A 21,906-nucleotide genomic window follows, 5' to 3' on the forward strand; every position below is an offset into this window, starting at 1 on the left:
TTTCTTCTTTTATACTTTTTTACATTGCTTTTAGTTCCTTTTATTGTATGATCTTATTTAAGCCCTTCAGATTCATGGTGTATATCTGCCTTAACCATGGTACACTACACTTTACTATGTTTACCATATTTTTGCCATGGTGGCCTCGATAACTTGAGCCCAGTGATTCAGCATCCAGAATGTGCTAATGGAGTTTAATCAATACACCTACAACTACTGATGGGTAAATATAAGCACATAAACCATGTGTTACACCCATTTCACCAACTAAACACCAATATTAATAATGTTTTGGTATTTTCTGGTTGAACTGGCCTCTCACACTACATGTTAAGTCTCAAATGATGGAAAGGGAAAACATTTCTCAGTTTGTGACAGTGAGTGAATAACTGGAGATTCGCTGAGTTTCAGACTGGTCCTCTGAGAGGGGTGCTGCAGTACACGGGAAAGTGACAGCAGGATCTGAACTGAGGTCCCCAGCACCACAACAGATGGCATTACAACTGTCCCAAAAGGGGTAACTTACACCTGTTTCTGTGGCTTTCGTTTTCTACTTTCCCCCGTTGTATATATCGGTGTGTAACGCTGTTTCCTTGTAGCACAGAACAAACTACAACTCTACCTGACCAGACTCAAAACAGAGAGATCAGTTAATAGACCCAGAATGACCTGAAAAAGATCTAGAATCTATTGTCACAATTCCTCCTGTTCGGAGACTGGAGACTCTACGTCCCTCTTGAATTCATACCAAGATTTTGTTCTCCTGGTCTGCTTTGTGCCACAACAAAGGATGACTGTTGTATGACCTCGTCCTTAAGTGCTAACATTCAGGTTTTGCGAGAATGCGTGGTACAAATATATTTTAAAATAAAGTTTGGATATTTCCCCTGTAATCTGTTTAAATATTAGACCTACACAACCCTTTCCTGCGGATAAGGAGACCCCCATGCCAGAGATGCATGGCCAAAATAGACACTTGTGTTGGGCAATGTCAAAACAATCAACCCCAGTCTTAAAAATGTGAAGTGCCTTCGAAATGGGATGGATTTCCACAGAGAGGGCTTGAATGAGGCAGTGTTCAAATTGTATTTTTTGTCACAGGCTGTCTATAAGGTCCAGAATGTTATCTAGCTTTAGAATACCAGGGGGTTTGATAAAAAAAATATTTTTCCATTGCCCCTGGATCGAGGTGTTAATTGAAACTGCACCACACAGTGTCTTATCTTTTTCGTGCTTAAATACTCCAGGAAATGTGTTATCTTTAAAATGATATTGGACAAGAAATTGCCGAACGGTGGCTTATGTAAGACTAAATGTAATTTTGTGTTGCTCGCTTTATTTAATTATTTGTTCCTGTTCTATTTCTTGCTTGAATGATCATGGCCTGTTTTCAACGGGCTGGTAAAATAAACGGTAAGATTTTGCATTTAGCAGCAAGAACAATCTGAAACTCTTGTGCTGAAATAAGATGAACTGAAACCATCTGCTTTCCTGGCAGTTTTAGTTGTTTACTGCCATTGTGTGTTAACCTTGGGTTGTATTCTGTGTAGCAAGTTGTCTTCTTTTGTAGCCATTCATTATTTTAGTTTTTAATCTGAAGGAAGAGAAAAATCAAATTATAGAGCAAGCAATGGAAGATAATCTGTAAAATACAATGTCTTTGCTACATTAATCATCTAAGTTAATTTAAAATATACAGGAAATACATTCAGGGGCAGAGATGCATATCTTGTTTCATATCCTGTTACATTGCCATCAAGCTATCATAAATGTGTCAGGTAGTAAAACACAGTGAAATGCTTTATTAAATCATGTAAACACTCTTTTGAGAATTACATAGAGAACAGAATTGCATGGATACAAGAATATATTTCAAACAGCGTAGCAGCTTGTAATAATGGTTCCAGTTTTTGTTATACATACAATTAGTTAAAAAAGTGATTATGTGTTTAGCATTCAGTTACATAAAACCCACACAGAAATACTTCCCTAGTGTAGTACATATATATGTTCCCTCTGTCTCCAAATGTCTTGGGTAAGTAAATAAAAGTTTTTCTCTTAATATTTTAAGAAGTTTTAAGAAAGCATTAGAAAACTACAGATTACATATTTTTAAGACTTTTGTGTGAACATGGGTTCAATGGGTAATATTTCTGGTTTCTGGTACCAGATAAATCTGTTTGTCATACAACTTAAATTTGGCTAAACTAGAATCCAAAGAGAATACCATTATTAGATTGAATGGTATATTATTATTATTATTATTATTATTATTATTATTATTATTATTATTATTATTAATAATAATAATAATAATAATACATTATTATTAGTTGAGTATAATCTTGGGATTGAATATTTATTATGAAACAACAACATAATAATGACTATTGATTCCAAACAAGAATACTTTTGAGAATGGAAGTAAAATGACAAACAGAAGAGCCCTGGAATCGCAGGATTTAAAGGCACTTGTGCTGTTGAAAATGTTCAAAAGCCATAGATTTTGTGGGGGATCCTGACTGGTAACACGTTACCACAAATACTTGGCTATCAAGACGTAAAACCAGCTTATAGCCTCACAAAACACATTTTCGTTTAACTGTCGTATAAGTACACGTTGTCAGAGATGCAGGTCGGTGATAGGTACGACACTATTGCACGGCGGGTTGATAAAGTGATTTAAAGTCGACAGAGGCGCAAACGGGTCATCCTGCCGCTCCTGGACAGGCGCGCCGCTCGCAGCTGCCCGGCGCTCATGGGCTCTTGGAGTTGCACGGAATCACAAAGGAGATTTTCGGTCCAAAGAAAACGTCCCTGAAACAATTGAGTCAATTTAGAAAGTGCATGACTAAGGAATAGACACAATTTCAATGGCATACATCTGATACACAAGCAGGCTTCTGTGCGCGGTTCTGCATTGCGGTTAACTGTTTCCACACTGCGTAAAAACGCACCGGGTTTGGAGGTCTCCTCATTTCAATGCACTTCGTTATTGCCACTATGCACAACCATACGACCGAAAAAGATTACATACACACACACACACACACACACACGATATATTCAATGATTACATGGATACAAGATATATTTGAAACCACATGCAGCTTGAAGAAATTGCTCGTTTTCGTTTACACATGCAGTTAAACAGTTATTCTGTATTCAGATAGATAAAATCTATAGCATTCATGTAGATAAAACCCGCATTGCAATACTTCCCTAATGTAGTAAACATGTTTAAGTAGTTTTTTTTTTCTCTCGTAAGCACCATGGTATGTAAAATAAAATCCTTAAATGCCCTTTAATAAACTAAAGGGTACATTACACATATAATGAAACACAGTTTTGCTATGACTTGTATCAATAAAAACCCAAGCAGCCAACAGAGCAGAGTAAGCTGTGCTGTTATCGTGGGTCTCACATGCCCCCCGCCGGCGCCCCGCAGGCTGCACCACAGCGCCGCCACTGAGGGTCTCTGTGACTCCGGGCCCGCAGCGCCCCCCAGCGGCCGCCCCGCAGCTCACCGTGGACAGCAGAGCAACTCGCTGAAGTTGCAGTAGCACACGGTCTCGCAGCCGTCCCCCTCCCAGAAGTGGTCCTGCAGGGACGTGTCGATGCTCCTCAGCAGATCCACCCCACTGGGGATGTTGTGGCAGTTTCTGTCTTTCAGGATCTTCTTGGAGCAGGACAGGCGGCTCTTCGGCATGGCGTCTATGGACACAAACCCGACCAGCAGGGCAAGGATGGCGAGGGGCGCTTTCATCTTTTCCAGCTGCAGACAGATGTGCTCTATTAACTGCGTTTTACAAACTTTCAACCATTTTGTAATGTGCATATAGGCATATTACAGAGAATACTGCCCTGAAAATGGATTCATGCGACAGCAAATACTAATGTAAGGAATTGAATTAAACTCACACAATGTTCATATAGTAAAAGACAAACACCAATTATGTAATTAAAGGCATTTATTGATCGCGATTTCAGAACGGAAATCGTGTTATAGCCTAAATGCTTTTTATATAGCAGGACTTTAGACTTTAAAAGGTAAAGATACCCGTTTTGTACTCAGTAACTTGTGGTAAACAGGTAAGGTGGAAGTTATTATATATACATATGCACATATCTCTCTCATTTTTCAAAAAGTATCTGTATAAGTTATCAAAACTGAGTATTCCACTAAAAGATAAGTTTATCAAATCGATTAATGACACATCTGTGTGTGCAGCTACCATGGTGCATTCTGTTCTCTTGTAGGTGTTTTGTATTTTAATTTGTATGCACATATATAACATTAAAATAATTAAATGAGATTAGGAATGAAGAAAGTGTGACCTACCTCTTGCTGTGCTCTGTGCAGGAGTGTCTTGCAGGTCTGAATGGCTGTCTTGTAAATATGAGTTTGTATATTAGGGCACAAAGGGGTCTTTGTCCTATTCAGCTCCCAGCTAAGAGTGGCAGTGTCCCTCTCTCTGCTGCCCGGGACTGTGCTGGAGAAGAAACAACTCCCTCTCCACACGGCTCGCACGAACAAGACCACTATACATCCAGCACTGTGGGGAACCCACAACCACCCCAACCCTTGGGCGAAGACCTATTTCAGTTCCAGCGGTGCACCGAGAGATACGGGACATACAGCACAAACCATTTTAAGATACACAGACTTATAGACATTTTTTGTTTGATTTTTAACATCAATACTACTTTCTGGAAGGCTTGCAAGTTTACATTCCCATTTCTGCAATCAATTCCTCTGGGTTCCCTGCACGGAAGCAAATTTATTTTGGAAGGAGGCAGTCATTTAAACATTAAAGTATGATTAGATATACAGTGAGGAAAAAAAGTATTTGATCCCCTGCTGATTTTGTACGTTTGCCCACTGACAAAGAAATGATCAGTCTATAATTTTAATGGTAGGTGTATTTTAACAGTGAGAGACAGAATAACAACAAAAAAATCCAGAAAAACGCATTTCAAAAAAGTTATACATTGATTTGCATGTTAATGAGGGAAATAAGTATTTGACCCCTTTGACTTAGTACTTGGTGGCAAAACCCTTGTTGGCAATCACAGAGGTCAGACGTTTCTTGTAGTTGGCCACCAGGTTTGCACACATCTCAGGAGGGATTTTGTCCCACTCCTCTTTGCAGATCCTCTCCAAGTCATTAAGGTTTCGAGGCTGACGTTTGGCAACTCGAACCTTCAGCTCCCTCCACAGATTTTCTATGGGATTAAGGTCTGGAGACTGGCTAGGCCACTCCAGGACCTTAATGTGCTTCTTCTTGAGCCACTCCTTTGTTGCCTTGGCTGTGTGTTTTGGGTCATTGTCATGCTGGAATACCCATCCACGACCCATTTTCAATGCCCTGGCTGAGGGAAGGAAGTTCTCACCCTAGATTTGATGGTATATGTCCCCGTCCATCGTCCCTTTGATGCGGTGCAGTTGTCCTGTCCTCTTAGCAGAAAAACACCCCCAAAGCATAAGGTTTCCACCTCCATGTTTGACGGTGGGGATGGTGTTCTTGGGGTCATTCCTCCTCCTCCAAACACGGCGAGTTGAGTTGATGCCAAAGAGCTCGATTTTGGTCTCATCTGACCACAACACTTTCACCCAGTTCTCCTCTGAATCATTCAGATGTTGGCAAACTTCAGACAGGCCTGTACATGTGCTTTCTTGAGCAGGGGGACCTTGCGGGCGCTGCAGGATTTCAGTCCTTCACGGCGTAGTGTGTTACCAATTGTTTTCTTGGTGACTATGGTCCCAGCTGCCTTGAGATCATTAACAAGATCCTCCCGTGTAGTTCTGGGCTGATTCCTCACCGTTCTCATGATCATTGAAACTCCACGAGGTGAGATCTTGCATGGAGCCCCAGACCGAGGGAGACTGACAGTTATTTTGTGTTTCTTCCATTTGCGAATAATCGCACCAACTGTTGTCACCTTCTCACCAAGCTGCTTGGCGATGGTCTTGTAGCCCATTCCAGCCTTGTGTAGGTCTACAATCTTGTCCCTGACATCCTTGGACAGCTCTTTGGTCTTGGCCATGGTGGAGAGTTTGGAATCTGATTGATTGATTGCTTCTGTGGACAGGTGTCTTTTATACAGGTAACGAGCTGAGATTAGGAGCTCTCCCTTTAAGAGAGTGCTCCTAATCTCAGCTCGTTACCTGTATAAAAGACACCTGGGAGCCAGAAATCTTGCTGATTGATAGGGGATCAAATACTTTTTTCCCTCATTAACATGCAAATCAATTTATAACTTTTTTGAAATGCGTTTTTCTGGATTTTTTTGTTGTTATTCTGTCTCTCACTGTTAAAATACACCTACCATTAAAATTATAGACTGATCATTTCTTTGTCAGTGGGCAAACGCACAAAATCAGCAGGGGATCAAATACTTTTTTCCCTCACTGTATATAAGGCTAACTGAGGACTGAAGGTGATTTTTGCGGTTCATATTGTATTAAACCCCTTCATAAAGCTAGCCTTGCTTATCGCCAGTTTTCCCTCTTCAAGAGTTTCGCACCAACTATAACCATCCCTACACACTGCCAACCCCACTTCCTGCCAATTCCAATGTTTGTCCTGGACTTGGCACTATACTGGGGGAGGATTGTATTTAAATTACCCAGGAAACCAAAGCAAAACAACAACAAAAAACACTTAATGCCCCGACGCTCTACAAGCTGAGCAGCCTTTTGTTCCCAATTAAATACAGAAGACATCCAAGTGTTCCTGATAACAGCGTACTACCCCTGCACCGCTGCACCACAGATGCAGTAAAATATAACCCTGAGAAGGTTCACACATGGCTGGCATGCACAGCTACAGCCAGTTGAGTCCTGTTTCAGGAGAGCAAACCGGCACAGTCCAAAGTGTATCTGATAGCATATCTGATACATAATCAAAGTGTGAACTGAGCTTCTGCCCCAGCACAGAAACACCCCTCTCTCCCTCTCCCTCTCTCTCAGGGGTGGAGGAGGGCTGAAGCCCTGCAGCTGTTTTCCACCGTATACATAAACACTCAGCCCTTGATAAAATGAATGATTATACTATACTTAAGCAGTTAAGCCTGGATGTATAGTATATTCAGGAAATCTTTAGTCATTGGAAGTAACTTTTTCAACAGTTACAGTTGATTTGCAAGTGGTTTAATGCTTGCGACCCCAGTGGGAAGGGGTTTTGACACCGAGTGCTGCACTGTTATATTGTTATATTGTTCAGACTCTTGACAGTCTTCCAAGTCACACAACAGGTCTTATCGGGCAATTAGAAACAATTGTTTTTACAGACTGCATTTTACTTGCTCACAGTTAACACCTCTGCGGGAGAATTAAATATGAAATCATAATTCTTTTAAGACTGCTTTCATGCCATACGGATTAGCCGCTGCTTTCCTCTCAGGGTGCCAACAGTATTTAAAATGCCACAGTTTGTCACAGCCGCTTTCGGTGTTCGTGTTGGCCTCGCACTTCAGTGACGGTCTTTGTCTCTCTGCCGCCTCCTGGTGGTAACCTAAGACCTGTGCGTTTTCTATTTCGAATGACTTGCACTGCTTTGCTGTATCAGTTCTGCAGGTGTTTAATACTCAGTTCAGTCCTCTTTAAACCCCACAGCTCAAGCCTCATGATAGCTGTAGTGGAGACCATCAGCACTAAACTGTCTGCTTTGGTCTTGGCAATTATTCCTTCCCTAAGATGTGATTACACAAAGCGAAGACTCATAGGGTGCCAGCAACCAGTGACACAATCTAGGAAAAACATTAAAAAAGACACAGATCCAAAAAAACAAAACAAACAAAAAAAAAACATCATGGAAATGATTAATGTTTGATTGATCAGGTTGAAAACCTCACACAAAAAAAGAAAACATAGAAAACGATGTGGTGAAATACTGCCATCTGCTGCCCATACCTCAAAACTATGAGGCAGATGTATTGGTGGCTGTCGGCCAAAGCTACATTAAATTAAATGCAACAGGAAAACAAACTAACAAGCAACAGCGATGCATTGTTTTAAAACACCACCCTATATCTAAAGGTCAAATACACAGTAAGAATAAATACAGATGTCCAGTTCATGTTGGGTGCCTTAAGGTTAAAAGCAGAAATGTGATGCTTACTTTACTGTTCTTAATAATTATTAGCCCCTGAAGAAATTAAATAATTTATTGTGTTTAATACAAAAACAAACAAACAAACAAAGCAACGACAGCAATGCCATCATTTCAAAAGGGTTGGGTTTCTGTGTTGAATTCCGTGCTGATATATCCATTTCATTTCCACCGCTACGACACTGAGCACGAGAAACCAACTGCGAATAACAAATGAAGCCTTACAAAAAAAAAAAAAAAATACATACCAATGAGAAACTCTAGGTTTTGATGATCTAAACCATGCGTGCCTGGAATAAATTCAGAGAATCATAATCTGCAAAAGTTTAACATTTTTGTAAAAGCTGGACACAAATCGGCCTGTCACCACTTTTCAAATTGGCTGTTATGCAACTATGGATTTCTAGGAAGAAAAGCAAACCCAAAAGGCACATACTGTTTTGTGGGAACGGTGGGCATCTGTACAACAGTGAGCAGAAACTGGCAAAGCACGTCTCTATACCTCCCACCCCCTTCCCCTGAAGAGAGAAGTGCATCCCCATGCAGGGACGGTTTTCTAATACCTGGGCTAATGTGTACTTGGACTGTTTTTGGGGTGGGATTGTGATCATTTAGTCCCAGTGCTGGAACTTCTGTCTATCTTACCATCCAAACTCTTGCAACACCAACCAAACCCTGTCACGTCACTGTTTGCTCTGGCAGACCTTCTTTAAAAGCTATTCCTAATCCTAACGAGAGCAGTCAGCTTTAGAAAACAGGACTCCCGTCTTGTAGGTGAGGTGTTTCGACGCTCCTCTGCCTGGAATGCGCCCAGCTGAGCCCAGAGAGGAGGAGCGATGCTTATTTTGGGAGTGTTTGATGCCGCATGGTTACCACCTATGCAAGATCATCATCGACGTGTGATCTGTGAAGAGTTGGTTAGGTTTACGAGAACAAGAGATTGTTGGCAGCGAAACTAAACTCCCACCTTTTCCCATTCGGCACTTAGATTGACATGTAGTGAAAATCAGGCCATCAGAGAATACGAGGGAAAGACGTCCACTAGATTAAACAGACAGAGTAGTATCTGTGATAATCCCCCCCAAATCCCTCAGCCTAGAAGCTTTCAAACAGTTAAAATAGTGGCTCAGGACTTTTCTAAGGTAAATATTCAGGAATAAATGCTTGTATAGCGAAGGTACAAACACTCGCACTCTGCCAAAATCATGTGGCACAGTTGAATCAATATTTGAAGGTTGTACTAACCAGTAGTACGGTGGACTGGCCACCTGTGCTTCATGTCTCTTCTAATGTTGTTATATAAATAAAGAGCCAGAACTGACAGTTAAAGCCGCGACGCCACCATTCCCCCAAAAACGCCGCTCAACTCGTCTCTCTGAGCGGACTGTGTCACCAGAGAAAGATCTCAGCACACAGGCCTACAGACAAAGAAAGAAAGACACCAGACTCAGACACTACCATTTCAGTCAAAGCCAAAGCTCGAAAACCTCTGCTCAGAAACTTTCCGTCTCCTCTAAGTCACGGCCACAATGAGGGGTGACCTCTGGATAAGAGGAAGGCAACAGACCCGTAATGACGGCCGCTATCTCCGAGAACAAAGGCGAGACGTCCGGGTCCACATGCGTTTTCAATTAAAGGGGGTTACGCTCCCTATAAAACGCAGGAAGATGTTGCTTTTTGCACCAGAGATCGAGCTCCAGCCCAGCGCGTTCGTGGCTCGTCTCGTCTCAGCGGCAGGAGTAATGAAAAGCAGGGCCAGGGTGGGTGATAGTGAAATCACCGGCCGTCTCTGTGCCGGTGGGAGAGGAGGAGGAATAGGCCGGTGAGACATTACAGGAACACCAAGAGAGGAGTATTCATTTGCTGCTTTCTCGCTCTGTATGTGTATATCATACTTCTAATAATATGCAACAAATCACCGACGCGAGTGAGAGCCACTACAGGGGAGAAGCACAGCCGCTCCGACACACCTCGAGTGCAATCGCGGGTCATGGGTCGACACGCTGGAATGTGCCCCGAACACGGCAAAGATAAACCGAGTGAAAGCCTTCCTATAAACTGTCCCTGTGAGGCGCTTGCAAGCTTCTGGAGGGCTGTTTTTATGGGGGGGAAGATACAGTAAGGATTACTAAAGCCAGAGTTTAGATAAGGACACAGATTGGATCTACCCGTCTTCTTTTACAAGCGTTGGAGTGAACTTTGCAGTAAATAATGCATTTCAAATAAAACAGCACCCAGCTTGTTTTATGCTTGTTGTGGCTGCTGCATGGAGGAAAGCACTGAACCTCGATTGCTCCAGTAAAACCCAGCTGTAGAAATGGGGAATTGATGTAAAAATAATGTGTAACATTGTAATTTGCTCTGGATAACGGTGTCTTCTAAGAAATATAATAAAAATAAGAATGCCTTTGTTGTACATCTTGTAAATATACACACCACCGAAATCATCAAAAAACATTTTTATATGCGTTTATTTTGTAAATAAAACAAGCAAGACGGACTCATTCGAAAGCTTTCTTCGGATGTAACCTCATTTGTGATGAAGTTTCGTTCAGAGACGTCGTGACGGCCTTGTCATATTATCTGGAAGTGTCGACTGTGTTTAATAAACACCTGAGCTCTCAACTGCTTGTACGGACAAACGGAGGGAGTTTGTTTATAGATATGATTATTTATGTCAATTTCTATTGTCTGTTTTATGTCCCTCGGTGACGTTCCCCGATTGCTTTGCCGGGAGCTGGGTCAAACATTACTGTCTGCGAGAGCAAAGCGGTTTCTGAGACAAAACCCTATTTCCGAAGAAGCCTTTGGGAAAAGCTTTAATCTTGTCTACGCTTGGTGGACATTAATCTCGTGGCAGTTGCAGATGTATATTTTGAGACCTAAATCTTGTCAAAAAGAGGATGAAAACTATCACACTATCATTCTTTTCTCACTGTATTGTGAAACTGTGAAGGCCTCCATAAGTGTATCCAGATTTTTTTAACAAATGCATGGTCACATTTTCATTGTACACAAATAAACAGCTCGATAGATAGAAAGGTTTCAAATGAGTGCATCTTGCTTGTTTTATTTTAAAAAGAAATGACAGACAGACAGACAGCTGGTAGTATCATTACCTCCCCTGGTCCACAGTCTGTGTCTCTGCGCATTCCTGATCCAGGAAACGTAAACTACAGATTGACATCTTTGACATGCAGACAAGTTCAAAATGAAACCAAGTCAATTATAATAATTATTGCCCGGTCTAAGTTAAAATAATGATATTCTGACTTTGGGGAATTACATTTGAATATTTCCTCTTGTTTTAGAAGTACCAAAATTGAACAAAACTAATATAATATTCATATTGGATGAAGTGTAGCTCATTTGGGGTATTTTGTTTCTGTATCAGTATTATCTGAAACAATATTATTCTAGATTCCATCCATACGGTTTATTACATATCCTGAGCATTCAGACTGCTGGTCCTGCTGGTACAGTTATTAGGTACGAACGCAGAGCTGGGAACGGTTGTGCTTTTGAACTTTGATGAATGTGAAAGGAATCCCCGGGACCTACTGTATAAGGCAATCACCGCTCAGAGCGCAGGCCAGATGGTGTTCATATGAGGGATACTTTTCAATTGCAGTATGAAATATTCCTCTTCATAACACGGAAGCATAAACAAATGTACTCGGACAGATCACTTAAGATACCAGTCCTTCAGATTATTGTCTTTTCCCTGCAGAATGACTTCTCTGCATGTGTTCACCTCCCATATAACCCACACCACACTGGATCAGGTCATGTGCCCTACTAAGGCATTTCCAATGGGCCGAATAGATCATGAATGTCCACTGGGCACAAGTCAAACAACCATCCAAACACACAGAACAACAACGATGCTATGATTTGCCCATATATTTGCGTCTGATTAAATCTGGATTCACTCGCTGAAGGCTCCAATCGTTACACTGCAGTGAGAATAAGGAATTACTGCTTTCCTGGCTTTCCTGGTTTTCATCCTCAGTTTAATGAACGCTAGGTCACTGCAGGCGTATCTTTTATTGTCACCAGATTAGCTTTCACCGCGTTTTAATGTAGACAAAATTAAACACCATTTCTTAGGAAGCCTGTGGGGAAACTGTTTCAGACACAGCTTAGCTCTCACAGACACGGTTTGATCAATCGACTCGAAACTCCAACAAGGAATGTAATCGTGACATAAAACAGACAATAGACATACGCATAAATATTCCACAATGTACATTTGTGCCTTCGGCTACAATATTCCCTAGGGGTGTTGAAAGCCCGGGTATTTATAAAAGGAAAGTTTGTACTTCCACGTCATTTTACAAACAGCTGTCATGAAGTTTCAAAATGTCTTCATCAAGAGTGCGATAAAAAGCTAAAACAATGTCCATGTCGTTAGATTGATTTTGTTGCCGCTAATCGACTCCAGAATTGTAATGTGAAAGAAGCCAGCTGGGATTGAATCCAGCTTCAATTACGTGGAGGTTGTTCCAGACCCCAGCACCTCTTGGTGTAAACAAGTGTTTCCATATTTTGAGCTGGGAACATAACTAATCTGTACACTGGTGACAGACGATAAGGCCTTCAGCAATAATGTTTAAATTAACAAACCACATACAAATATATAATTCCTGTTCGCAGACAGGCCTTTCCCAGGGAGAAATGTATTTTCACACCTAAATGACAGCACTAAGTGGGTAAAATTAATTAAATAAATACTTCTAAACCAGAAGAAATAGTCAAAAGCAGTATTTTGGCCAATGCCTCTCCAAACTGATTACAGAACAATCTGAGCATATATTTAAACAAATAACAAAAAAAGATATGTAAGAAATTGTACATAGTCTTTGAAAACCTTTTTTTTTTTAATCTCCTATAATTAACAGTATCTTTCAAGGTCAGAAACCATCCAAATTAAATCACAGAAGGAAAGCTCTGAAAGTTAAAGTGTGAGGTATTGTTTTTATTTGATTTATTTTAGTAAATTCAAATTCAGCTAGCCTGTAAAGCCTGCTGGATTGCCTCTCTCCCGGGCCAGGATAGGAGAGCCTTCCTTTTTGACGTTTTCTAGTTACTAGACAGCTATTCAAATGATAACCAAAAGAGGGCAGCAGTGAGTCTAACACCACAAACAGATGCCGCCAATAAATACATAAACAAAACAAACAAAAAAACAAATAAATTGAGTTCATTTTCAGAATCTGACTTCGTAAAAATGTCTGAACTATCCCTATACGGGGTTGATGGGAAACCTGACAGTTTGGTCTCACAACAGCTTCCCAGTGACCCACCAATAACATGTCAGATGACAGCGGGTCAGGTGCAGCAATGCCAGCACTTTGATCCCGTCCCGCTTTGCAAACACTGTCCTAGTGTTTCCGGTGCAGAACAAATTAGAATGCAACTGTTAATTATGCCTGACTTCGGACAACAGCCACGATCAGCTTCCACTCTTGACCTCTCATTCATCCTCTGCAAGAAAATGACTACAGGAACTGAAGCTCTTGTTTATATATTGCCCGCTGAACTGGAGAAGACTACTGTGACGGGAATCCAGATTAAATTGACTGATTTTTACTTTGTTTCTGCTTCCTGGCTGCCAGCTCACTATATATAGTTATTTATATAAGATACCATGTTACAAAATAATTGAATTAATATACATGTACACACACTCACATATAGAACAGTCTCTAATAACTTTAGTTCTTTTTTCAACAGCACTATAATTGTAATGTAATGAGGACAGTGTCCACATGTTACCTCGGTCAATGTCAGGGCTTTCACCAGCTGAGTTCTGCCCTGGTGAGCATTTGAATCTAATTTGTGTGCTATTGTACAAAATAAAAAAAATTCAACCATGGAAAACTGGAAGAACAGAATAGTCATCTGGTGCCTGAAGAGAGATTCAAAATGTTGCCAAAATCCTACATCTTGTAGTATTTCAAAGAATAAAAGAAGCAATTACATTTGAGCAACATATTGTCATTCAGATACACACACACACACTGCATGATAAAACACTATAACACACACCCATACTTAGTGTAATCCATTGAATGCATATCTCTGGATTCACTTTGCGTTTTACACTCAGCCTGTTTTCCATGTTTGACTGGAACATATTTATATTTCATCTTCACTGTTTGTCATATCAAATCGAAAGGGATAAAGGATATACTGCTTTATCAGTTGTTAAAAATGTTTTAATGCCTCATGCAGTAACCTTTACAACACTTAAAATGTTTTCTGCATACCATTTCCGTAATGCAACGATGTATTACAATGTTAAAAGTGCAGGATAGTATCACTCTGTCATTTGTAAAGGCAACAGCCAACACAAAAGTGACCTCCACCCAAAACTGAAACCCAGAAGTTGAATTTGTAAGTGTTTCAGGATACTGCTGTATAATTCGTGATGCTTAATAGTCCTCCTGAATTGTTCTTGGCTGTTACATAGGCGAAGGCGTTTTGATGAAAGCTGTTTAAACACTGTACCCTGTTTACACACATGCTGACATATTTATTTATTGTTTTTATTGTTTGAAAGAAGTCTATTTTCATACAATATTTGTCTTGTCATTCAAATTGCCTGAAATGAGGCCGCAGGCTCAATATAAATGTGTAAGGATAAACCAGATTGTAAGCAATCAATGCATAAATAAACCTAACCCTATTAGTATTTGAAAGATTGATGTCATATGCATTCTGAAAAGTTCCAAGCAATATGTAGACTAGACTGTTTCATGGATGGGGGCGGGGAGCAGATGTAAAGATATCCTTCTTAGAGATGACCTTAGAGCACTGTGGGGAAAATCTTACCCAGCTGGGGCGACAGGAATGTTAGACAAATACGAAATACGAAACTCACAATATTTAGCAAACATGCTTTAGCAAAGAATGGCAGGCAGTGACAGAAACACAGAGGGAAATGAAGACCTCGCTCTTGGTTTGAGTCATGATTTTGATCACTCTATAAGGCAGACATTAAGTGTGCCAGTGACTAAAACAATAAACACACGCACACACTACAGTCAACACTGAAAGAAATTAAGTGACACCCTCGCCTGACTGTGTGCTTTAAGTTTTCCTTCACTTTCTTCATGTATAAAGCAATAGAGAACAAATGCACTGACATTCTCGTTTTTAACAGTGGGGACTAGAAGTCTGGCTACCTCTAGGTCACTAACACATAGGCTACAGTTTCTAACCCCAGTGCCACTGCTATAGCTACAGTTAAACCTACAATAACTAGTGCTTGCAGCAGCCATGCATGTTACTGTGCAGACCAGAGTGGGTTATTATATTGCAACAGCACACTGAACTGCACATCTGCACAATCCCAGCGCTGCCATTGGTGGAGCCGCGCAAACCCCCGCAAGTCTGCGCCACATAAACGCGACCTGTTTCCATCGAGGTCATTGTTATTGACATCACGTACCTGTTTCTTTCCCTCCTGATTGTGCGGCGCTACCGGTTATTTGTTTCCCCGATCAGGGCTGCGAGGTTGACCTGGCCAGGTAGACCACGCCGGGGTTGTAGTGCAAGGTCCATGCTCTCCTGGTCTTTCTGACCAGTGTTTGAAGTCTCTGTAGTCTGTTTTTATCCACACGATGTCAAACACACACACACACACAATTTGTTTGTTGAAGTAAAAATGAAGGAAAACACCTGCATAACGAGGAAGCTGACACTGTTCGTCTTTAGACTGTGCAGGTCTCAACTCGCAGCGAGTAACGCAAGCGGCCAAACCGGAAGTGGAAATTAGTGGGGATGAAAACAGTAGAGCGCATGCGTAATTGATCCAATTTGCTGTAAGCAGCGGCGTCTTCACTGAGTCACTTCACAGACCTTACTAAAGATAAACTCAGGTTAATATTTTTTGCATTATTATTATTATTATTATTATTATTATTATTATTATTATTATTATTATTATTATTATTATGACCAGTAGTAGTATCTAATTGTTTGGCGGTGTAGAATACATTCAACATACAATCCAACATTTAAAAGGTACTACAGTAGACAAAGTGCTTATGTCAAGAGTAGTAGTAGGCTATATGACAGTTAACAAAGTGCAGTGAAATATGAAAATTACCCTGGTTTCTGAAGTTGCTTCTCTGAAATCCTGTTAACATTATTTATGTGTAATTTTGAACTTGTAATTGTATTATGTATTATGTATGTATTTGATTATGAATCTGTACTGTATTATTGCACTTTTGTATTGCTCTTATATTTTGTAAGTCGCCTTGGATAAGGGCGTCTGCTAAAAAAATTATAAAATAATTATTAGTTTGTTCTGAAGATACATCTCTGCATAAGCCATGATATAAACGAAAAGTGACTCTCTCTCTCTCTCTCTCTCTCTCTCTCTCTATATATATATATATATATATATATATATATATATATATATATATATATATCGTATCCCTTTTAGAAACATGTAAATACCAAATCTGTGTGAAATCATTTGAGAACAGAGTCCGTTGTTCTTTAAAACACGATGCAGCAGGAGAAGGGTAAGTAGGCCTACAGCAGTAAGTCACATGCTAGTGTCAGAAGATGATCTTTAGCACACATTCATCTCCACCTGCTTATTCTCTGCCTCCCTGCCGTGCTGTTACACTGTCAGGCTACACAGCAGTGGCCGTTTTCCTAATGAGATCAATAAACAAAATGAATACATACATTCCCAGTTTTGTAGCTTTAAACCCGAGTTCATTCAAAACATTGACTCAATCGCATATTTAAAGAAGAAACCAAGTAATTGCTGGTGGTTTCTGTACTTTCTACTGGCAGAGGTTTTCCGATACTCAGTGGAAACCCGCCTTCAGGTTTTGTGTTTGTGATGCGCGATTAGCGGGTTGACCTAAATTTGGATTTAATCTCTGTGGCATCGGTTTGTTTAATGTTGCATTGCTGTGATCCAACTCACTTTATATCTCCCGCATCACATTCGCATGACAGAGAAAACTATTTAACCTGTTCGTTCCCTGAGACAGAGATCTCCCCTGCGACTGGCTGCAGGTTCGTCAGTGAAGTGTGCATGCATGTGCGTTTTCTCATCGATTTAATCGAAATCAGCACACAGTCTGTCGGTATTAATTAAATGATTTAGGCTTTGAAACACTAAAATAAGTCCTTTAAATTGGTCACACAATGTATTAATCCGTTTAGAAATATATGCACATGTTACATTGTCTTTAGTTGTTTACCAGACAGCTAATATATCACATTACGGTTCCCTTGAAACTAAACTACACATATATCTGGATATAACAATGTGTCAGTTGCTAGACTACTAATAATAATTATACTAATATATGACTCAGTTGTCCATGGCATTGAAGAAGAGACTGTAGAAGTTGCATGCAACCACGCAATGTGACGTGCAAAGATGCAAAATAATTGCTTCTTAATTTCGGTAGTAATTACTTTCCATAGCAAAAAGTGTATTTTAGAGTAACCAGTGCAGTGCGGCTAAGAGTAATAGAAGGGCACCAAAAAATACACATACCAACTAATAATAATACTATTATTAATAATAATACTCATACGTTGGAAATATTTGTGACAGGGCGCTAATTGTCCGCGCGGCGAATGTGGTGGTGGCATGTGTATGTGACCGTGATGGAAACCACTCTCTGTTAAGCAGTTAAAGCAGTGGGGTGTGTTGGGGTGTGTTGGGACTTGGGGGCACCTGGCACTCGGCCCACCCTGAAGAAAATTAATTGGACGTCATTGCCTGTGCGGCTCATAAACAACCATAGTCCGGTAGAATTAGCCCCTTATTTTGCTGTGAATACATGCATGTATATATGTATGCATACACACACAAATACATACATACATGCATGCATATATAACGTGCTGAAATTGCCAGAAACATGCACCGATATTTGACTAATGTCTTGTATACACCTTATTGAGTGCTATGGATGGAATCACATCACAGCTAAATCTTAAGCTACACGTATAGGATAGTCAGCGGCGAAACGTGAATATTCCTATAACACGAACACAGACACACACGCACACAAAGATAACACACTGTGCGTTCATTTCTACACAGCCACTGCGCTGGGATATTCATGAAAGACATTTGAACACATTGTGCGTCAATTTAAAAACAATTAATTTAAGAGTGTAATCGAACAGAGTTGTAATTACTTTATTTTACACCCTAGATTGACATTACAATATAGAGGAGCTTTTATTGTTTTATTTTTATATATATATTTAATATATTATTGTTTTCTCATATATATATAAATTATATTATATGAATATTCAATTTAGAGCGTACTATATAATAACAACAACAATATATCATCTGGAAAACGTGTATAAATATAATTATTATGTAAGTGAGCGAATGAAGGACAATACTACGGCTATACGATTACAATTTAATTTAAAAGGTACATTATTTTAAATCGTAATTTAAAAGGTACATTATCCGTTACTCTATACCTGCGAATAATCTATGCAAGAACATTATTGTTATTTTAAGACAACACTACAGATACAATTACAATTCAAAATCACGTGTATTCAACACATAGGAACAGTGATTTATAGACAGACGTGTTCACTCACACAGTATTTATGTGTTGATTTTAAAATAAAATCGTCCTTACTCTTTGAAAAGCATGTTATAATGCAATTGTATTTTCTGATATATTGTTTGAAAACGTTTTGAAATTAATTAAGGTAAATGTATTGTTATAGATTTCAATTTTGGGGGGATATGTTCACTACTAGTAATAATAATAATAATAATAATAATAATAATAATAATAATATGCTATAGTAGCAGCATACACGTCTTACATCAAAAACCCAATTGCTTCAATTTGGGCAAATTAAATACCAATACATAGGATGCACACATTGACTTAAGGTTCATTTAATTCTCAATCAAAAGCCATAAAGCAAATTGTTAAATCACTCGTAATGTCAGGCAGTGAACATATTGGTATCCAATCATCTACAGTTCACTGCATCCACAGCCCGTCTTCACAAACCAAGAAAGGCAGTAAAACAAAACCAACGAGCAAATACGGTTTTCAGTTTTTAAATTCAAACTTTACAAAATGTGTTGAGTATTTTTAGTTAAACGATGATGAGTGGTTTTGGATTAGAATATGCTTACAATACAATATGACAACCAACCAAACGACTTAACTAAACAAACAACCCGATAATCGTAAAAGTTAATCATTTGCAATTAAGCGGTATGGTTTTCCAAAATATAGATCGGCAACATCAATACGAAAATGCAGTTTATACATAGTGTTTGAGTCACGAGTGAAGAATAATCTGTAACATCGGTGTCCGGCTGCTTTAAAACGCAGTACATGTATTATACAGCCTGTTCGTATGAAATCTACATTATAGTACTTCTACTACACCCAGAACGACCCAGCACAATTGGAGGATACTCCATTAATTGATTAGTCAGGCCTAATTTATATTTTTAACGTGTGAGAAAGTTTGAACAAATCTTTAACAGCATCGTGTTTAGGGGTTAGCATGTTCGGTTGAATTAGAAATTATGAATTATGTTGGTGTTAGAAAACAAAACGAAAAGAAACAAATCCTTCGGAGTGATAGACGACTTTTGAAATGCATTTGAAACAGTTCCCATGATTTTGTAATATAAATAGTTGATCATATTTGTCCACTGAGGCGACTGTTGTGACTCAATATATGTGTTTGTAATGTGTATTTGTACGTTGGCTACGTTGTGCTGGTAGAAATGTTGGATCGCCTACATTGACAAAGTTACACAGTAGTCTGCAAATATTAAACGACACACAATAAATTTAATGACCTTCCCAATAGACCCTAACACTGCGTCTATTTGTAATCCTGACATAGTATGATATATTTGATTATTTTACATGCATTTCAAGTATAAATTGAGACGTAAAAAATACAAATCAACTTTAATGGGTGCCCCGCAATACAAATCAATGTACGTTTCTTTCAGATTAAAAGCGATTGACAAAGGTTGTTTTATAATTATATTACATGACACAGGAAATTCAATAACCTTCATTTGAAAAAAATGATTTGTTAAGTGTAATGACCATTGTCCAGTTAAAAAAACATTTTATTCAATGGTATATCATTTCAGTTTGTTGAGCAGAGATTCAGCAGGTTACACATCCCAGGGACTGGACCACGGGACGTGTGTGTGCTGAGACTGATATGTATTTAACTCAGTTACCGAATAGCACAGTTTCAAATGAATACTTTCGATTACCACCGCGATATAGGCGCCACCTTTCAATGTCGGATTGATAGTTTCTGGTCTCAAATAATGAGGAGCCAATAAATGTGTCAAACTGACTCAGTTTCAAGTTTTACATAATCGGCTGAAAAATGTAAAAGAGAGCGGGAACAAAGTCTGAAGCGGGCATATTTTATTATCAGATAAAACTAAAATATACTAATATGGCTATAGTTGTTTGCCATATTGAGTTTATTAATCTGTGCAGAAATAATTTGTATGCTGGTTTGAGCATGCAGGGTTCTCTGATAGGATTATTATTATTATTATTATTATTATTATTATTATTATTATAATATATATATATTTTTTTAATTATTATTATTATTATTGTAATATATTATTCCCCATGCTAATAATAATAATAACGTTCCTAAAGCCCGGTATAGACCTATTTTATTTTAAAATGTTATGCTAGATAGGAGAAACGTGGTCAAGTTATTCTAATTACTAAGTTGCTTGTCCTTTTTTTTAACGATAGTTTTTTAACCGATTACAAATTAAAATAATTCTACTGACAGCTGGCAGCATGCGATGCTATATACTGAGAAACTGACTAACACAGCATAGTGCATTACACTACAGTCTACAGTATATTACAGTACAATACAATATATTTAGGGTATCACATTGCAGTACAGCTCATAATACAATACTGTGTGTATTACTGTACAGTGAGTGCATCCCAGCACAATATAGAGTACAGTACAGTACTACATTACAGTCAATACGCTTCTGTAGGGCAACAGGCTATCATTCAGTATGTGACAAATAATATTGTATAACTAGCATGTACAGAAACATTTCAACAACTAACTATACAATATTAGCGATGCATTTTCTCTGTCCCCTGCAAAACTATTTTGTCCTCTACGACACCCCAAAAGACACGCCCCTATCACACAAGACACGCCCCGATACCATGAGACACGCCCCATGTCAATAAGACACGCCCCTGTCACTTTAGTGGCCGATTGACTGACAGTATCAGATTGACAGCTGCTTACGCTACTAAACTACATGCTGTAAAATCATCGCTGCAGAGGCGTGTTATTATTATACTAACCTACCTGCTATTACACTACCGCCACATGATCACCATCCCTGACGCACATTACATAACTTAACTAGGCCTAATGCTACTAATAATCTACACAATATCACTGATACCTTCCTGCGGACTACTATACAATTATACATATTCAATAATATACTATGCGAAACGTACTGTCACATGCAGCCTAAATCCTACTTCAGGTCCAACTTTTGTTGTGCAAAATGCAGTTGTCATATTTTGAGATATCTCTCAAAACTAAATTTCAGATATCTTTAAACCATTCACAGATATCTAATTAAGGTGATTTTGAAATATATCTCTAAAAGATTTGCAGATATCTTTAAATAATTTAGAGATATCTTGACATATTTGAAGATATCTTTAAATTAATTAAACATATCTCAAAATGATTA

General features: G+C 39.0%; 1 protein-coding gene across 2 annotated transcripts in view; it reads right to left on the reverse strand.

Annotated features, from left to right (window-relative positions):
- Positions 1–1,782: 1,782 nt before the first annotated feature.
- Positions 1,783–21,906, reverse strand: part of LOC136764257 (scrapie-responsive protein 1) — a 31,488-nt gene continuing 11,364 nt past the window's right edge. Inside the window, exons 2-4 of one of the 2 annotated variants that reach the window (XM_066718129.1) lie at positions 4,343–4,390; positions 3,528–3,775; positions 1,783–2,817 (exon numbers count right to left, since the gene is read on the reverse strand). In XM_066718129.1, coding sequence (XP_066574226.1) covers positions 2,757–2,817; positions 3,528–3,775; positions 4,343–4,390 — 357 coding nt within the window. In that variant the 3' untranslated portion in view covers positions 1,783–2,756. The remainder of the gene's footprint in view (positions 2,818–3,527; positions 3,776–4,342; positions 4,391–21,906) is intronic. The other variant, XM_066718130.1, reaches the window with a different exon arrangement.

The sequence above is a fragment of the Amia ocellicauda genome, chromosome 12 (genome assembly GCF_036373705.1).
Source record: "Amia ocellicauda isolate fAmiCal2 chromosome 12, fAmiCal2.hap1, whole genome shotgun sequence".
Taxonomy (NCBI): domain Eukaryota; kingdom Metazoa; phylum Chordata; class Actinopteri; order Amiiformes; family Amiidae; genus Amia; species Amia ocellicauda.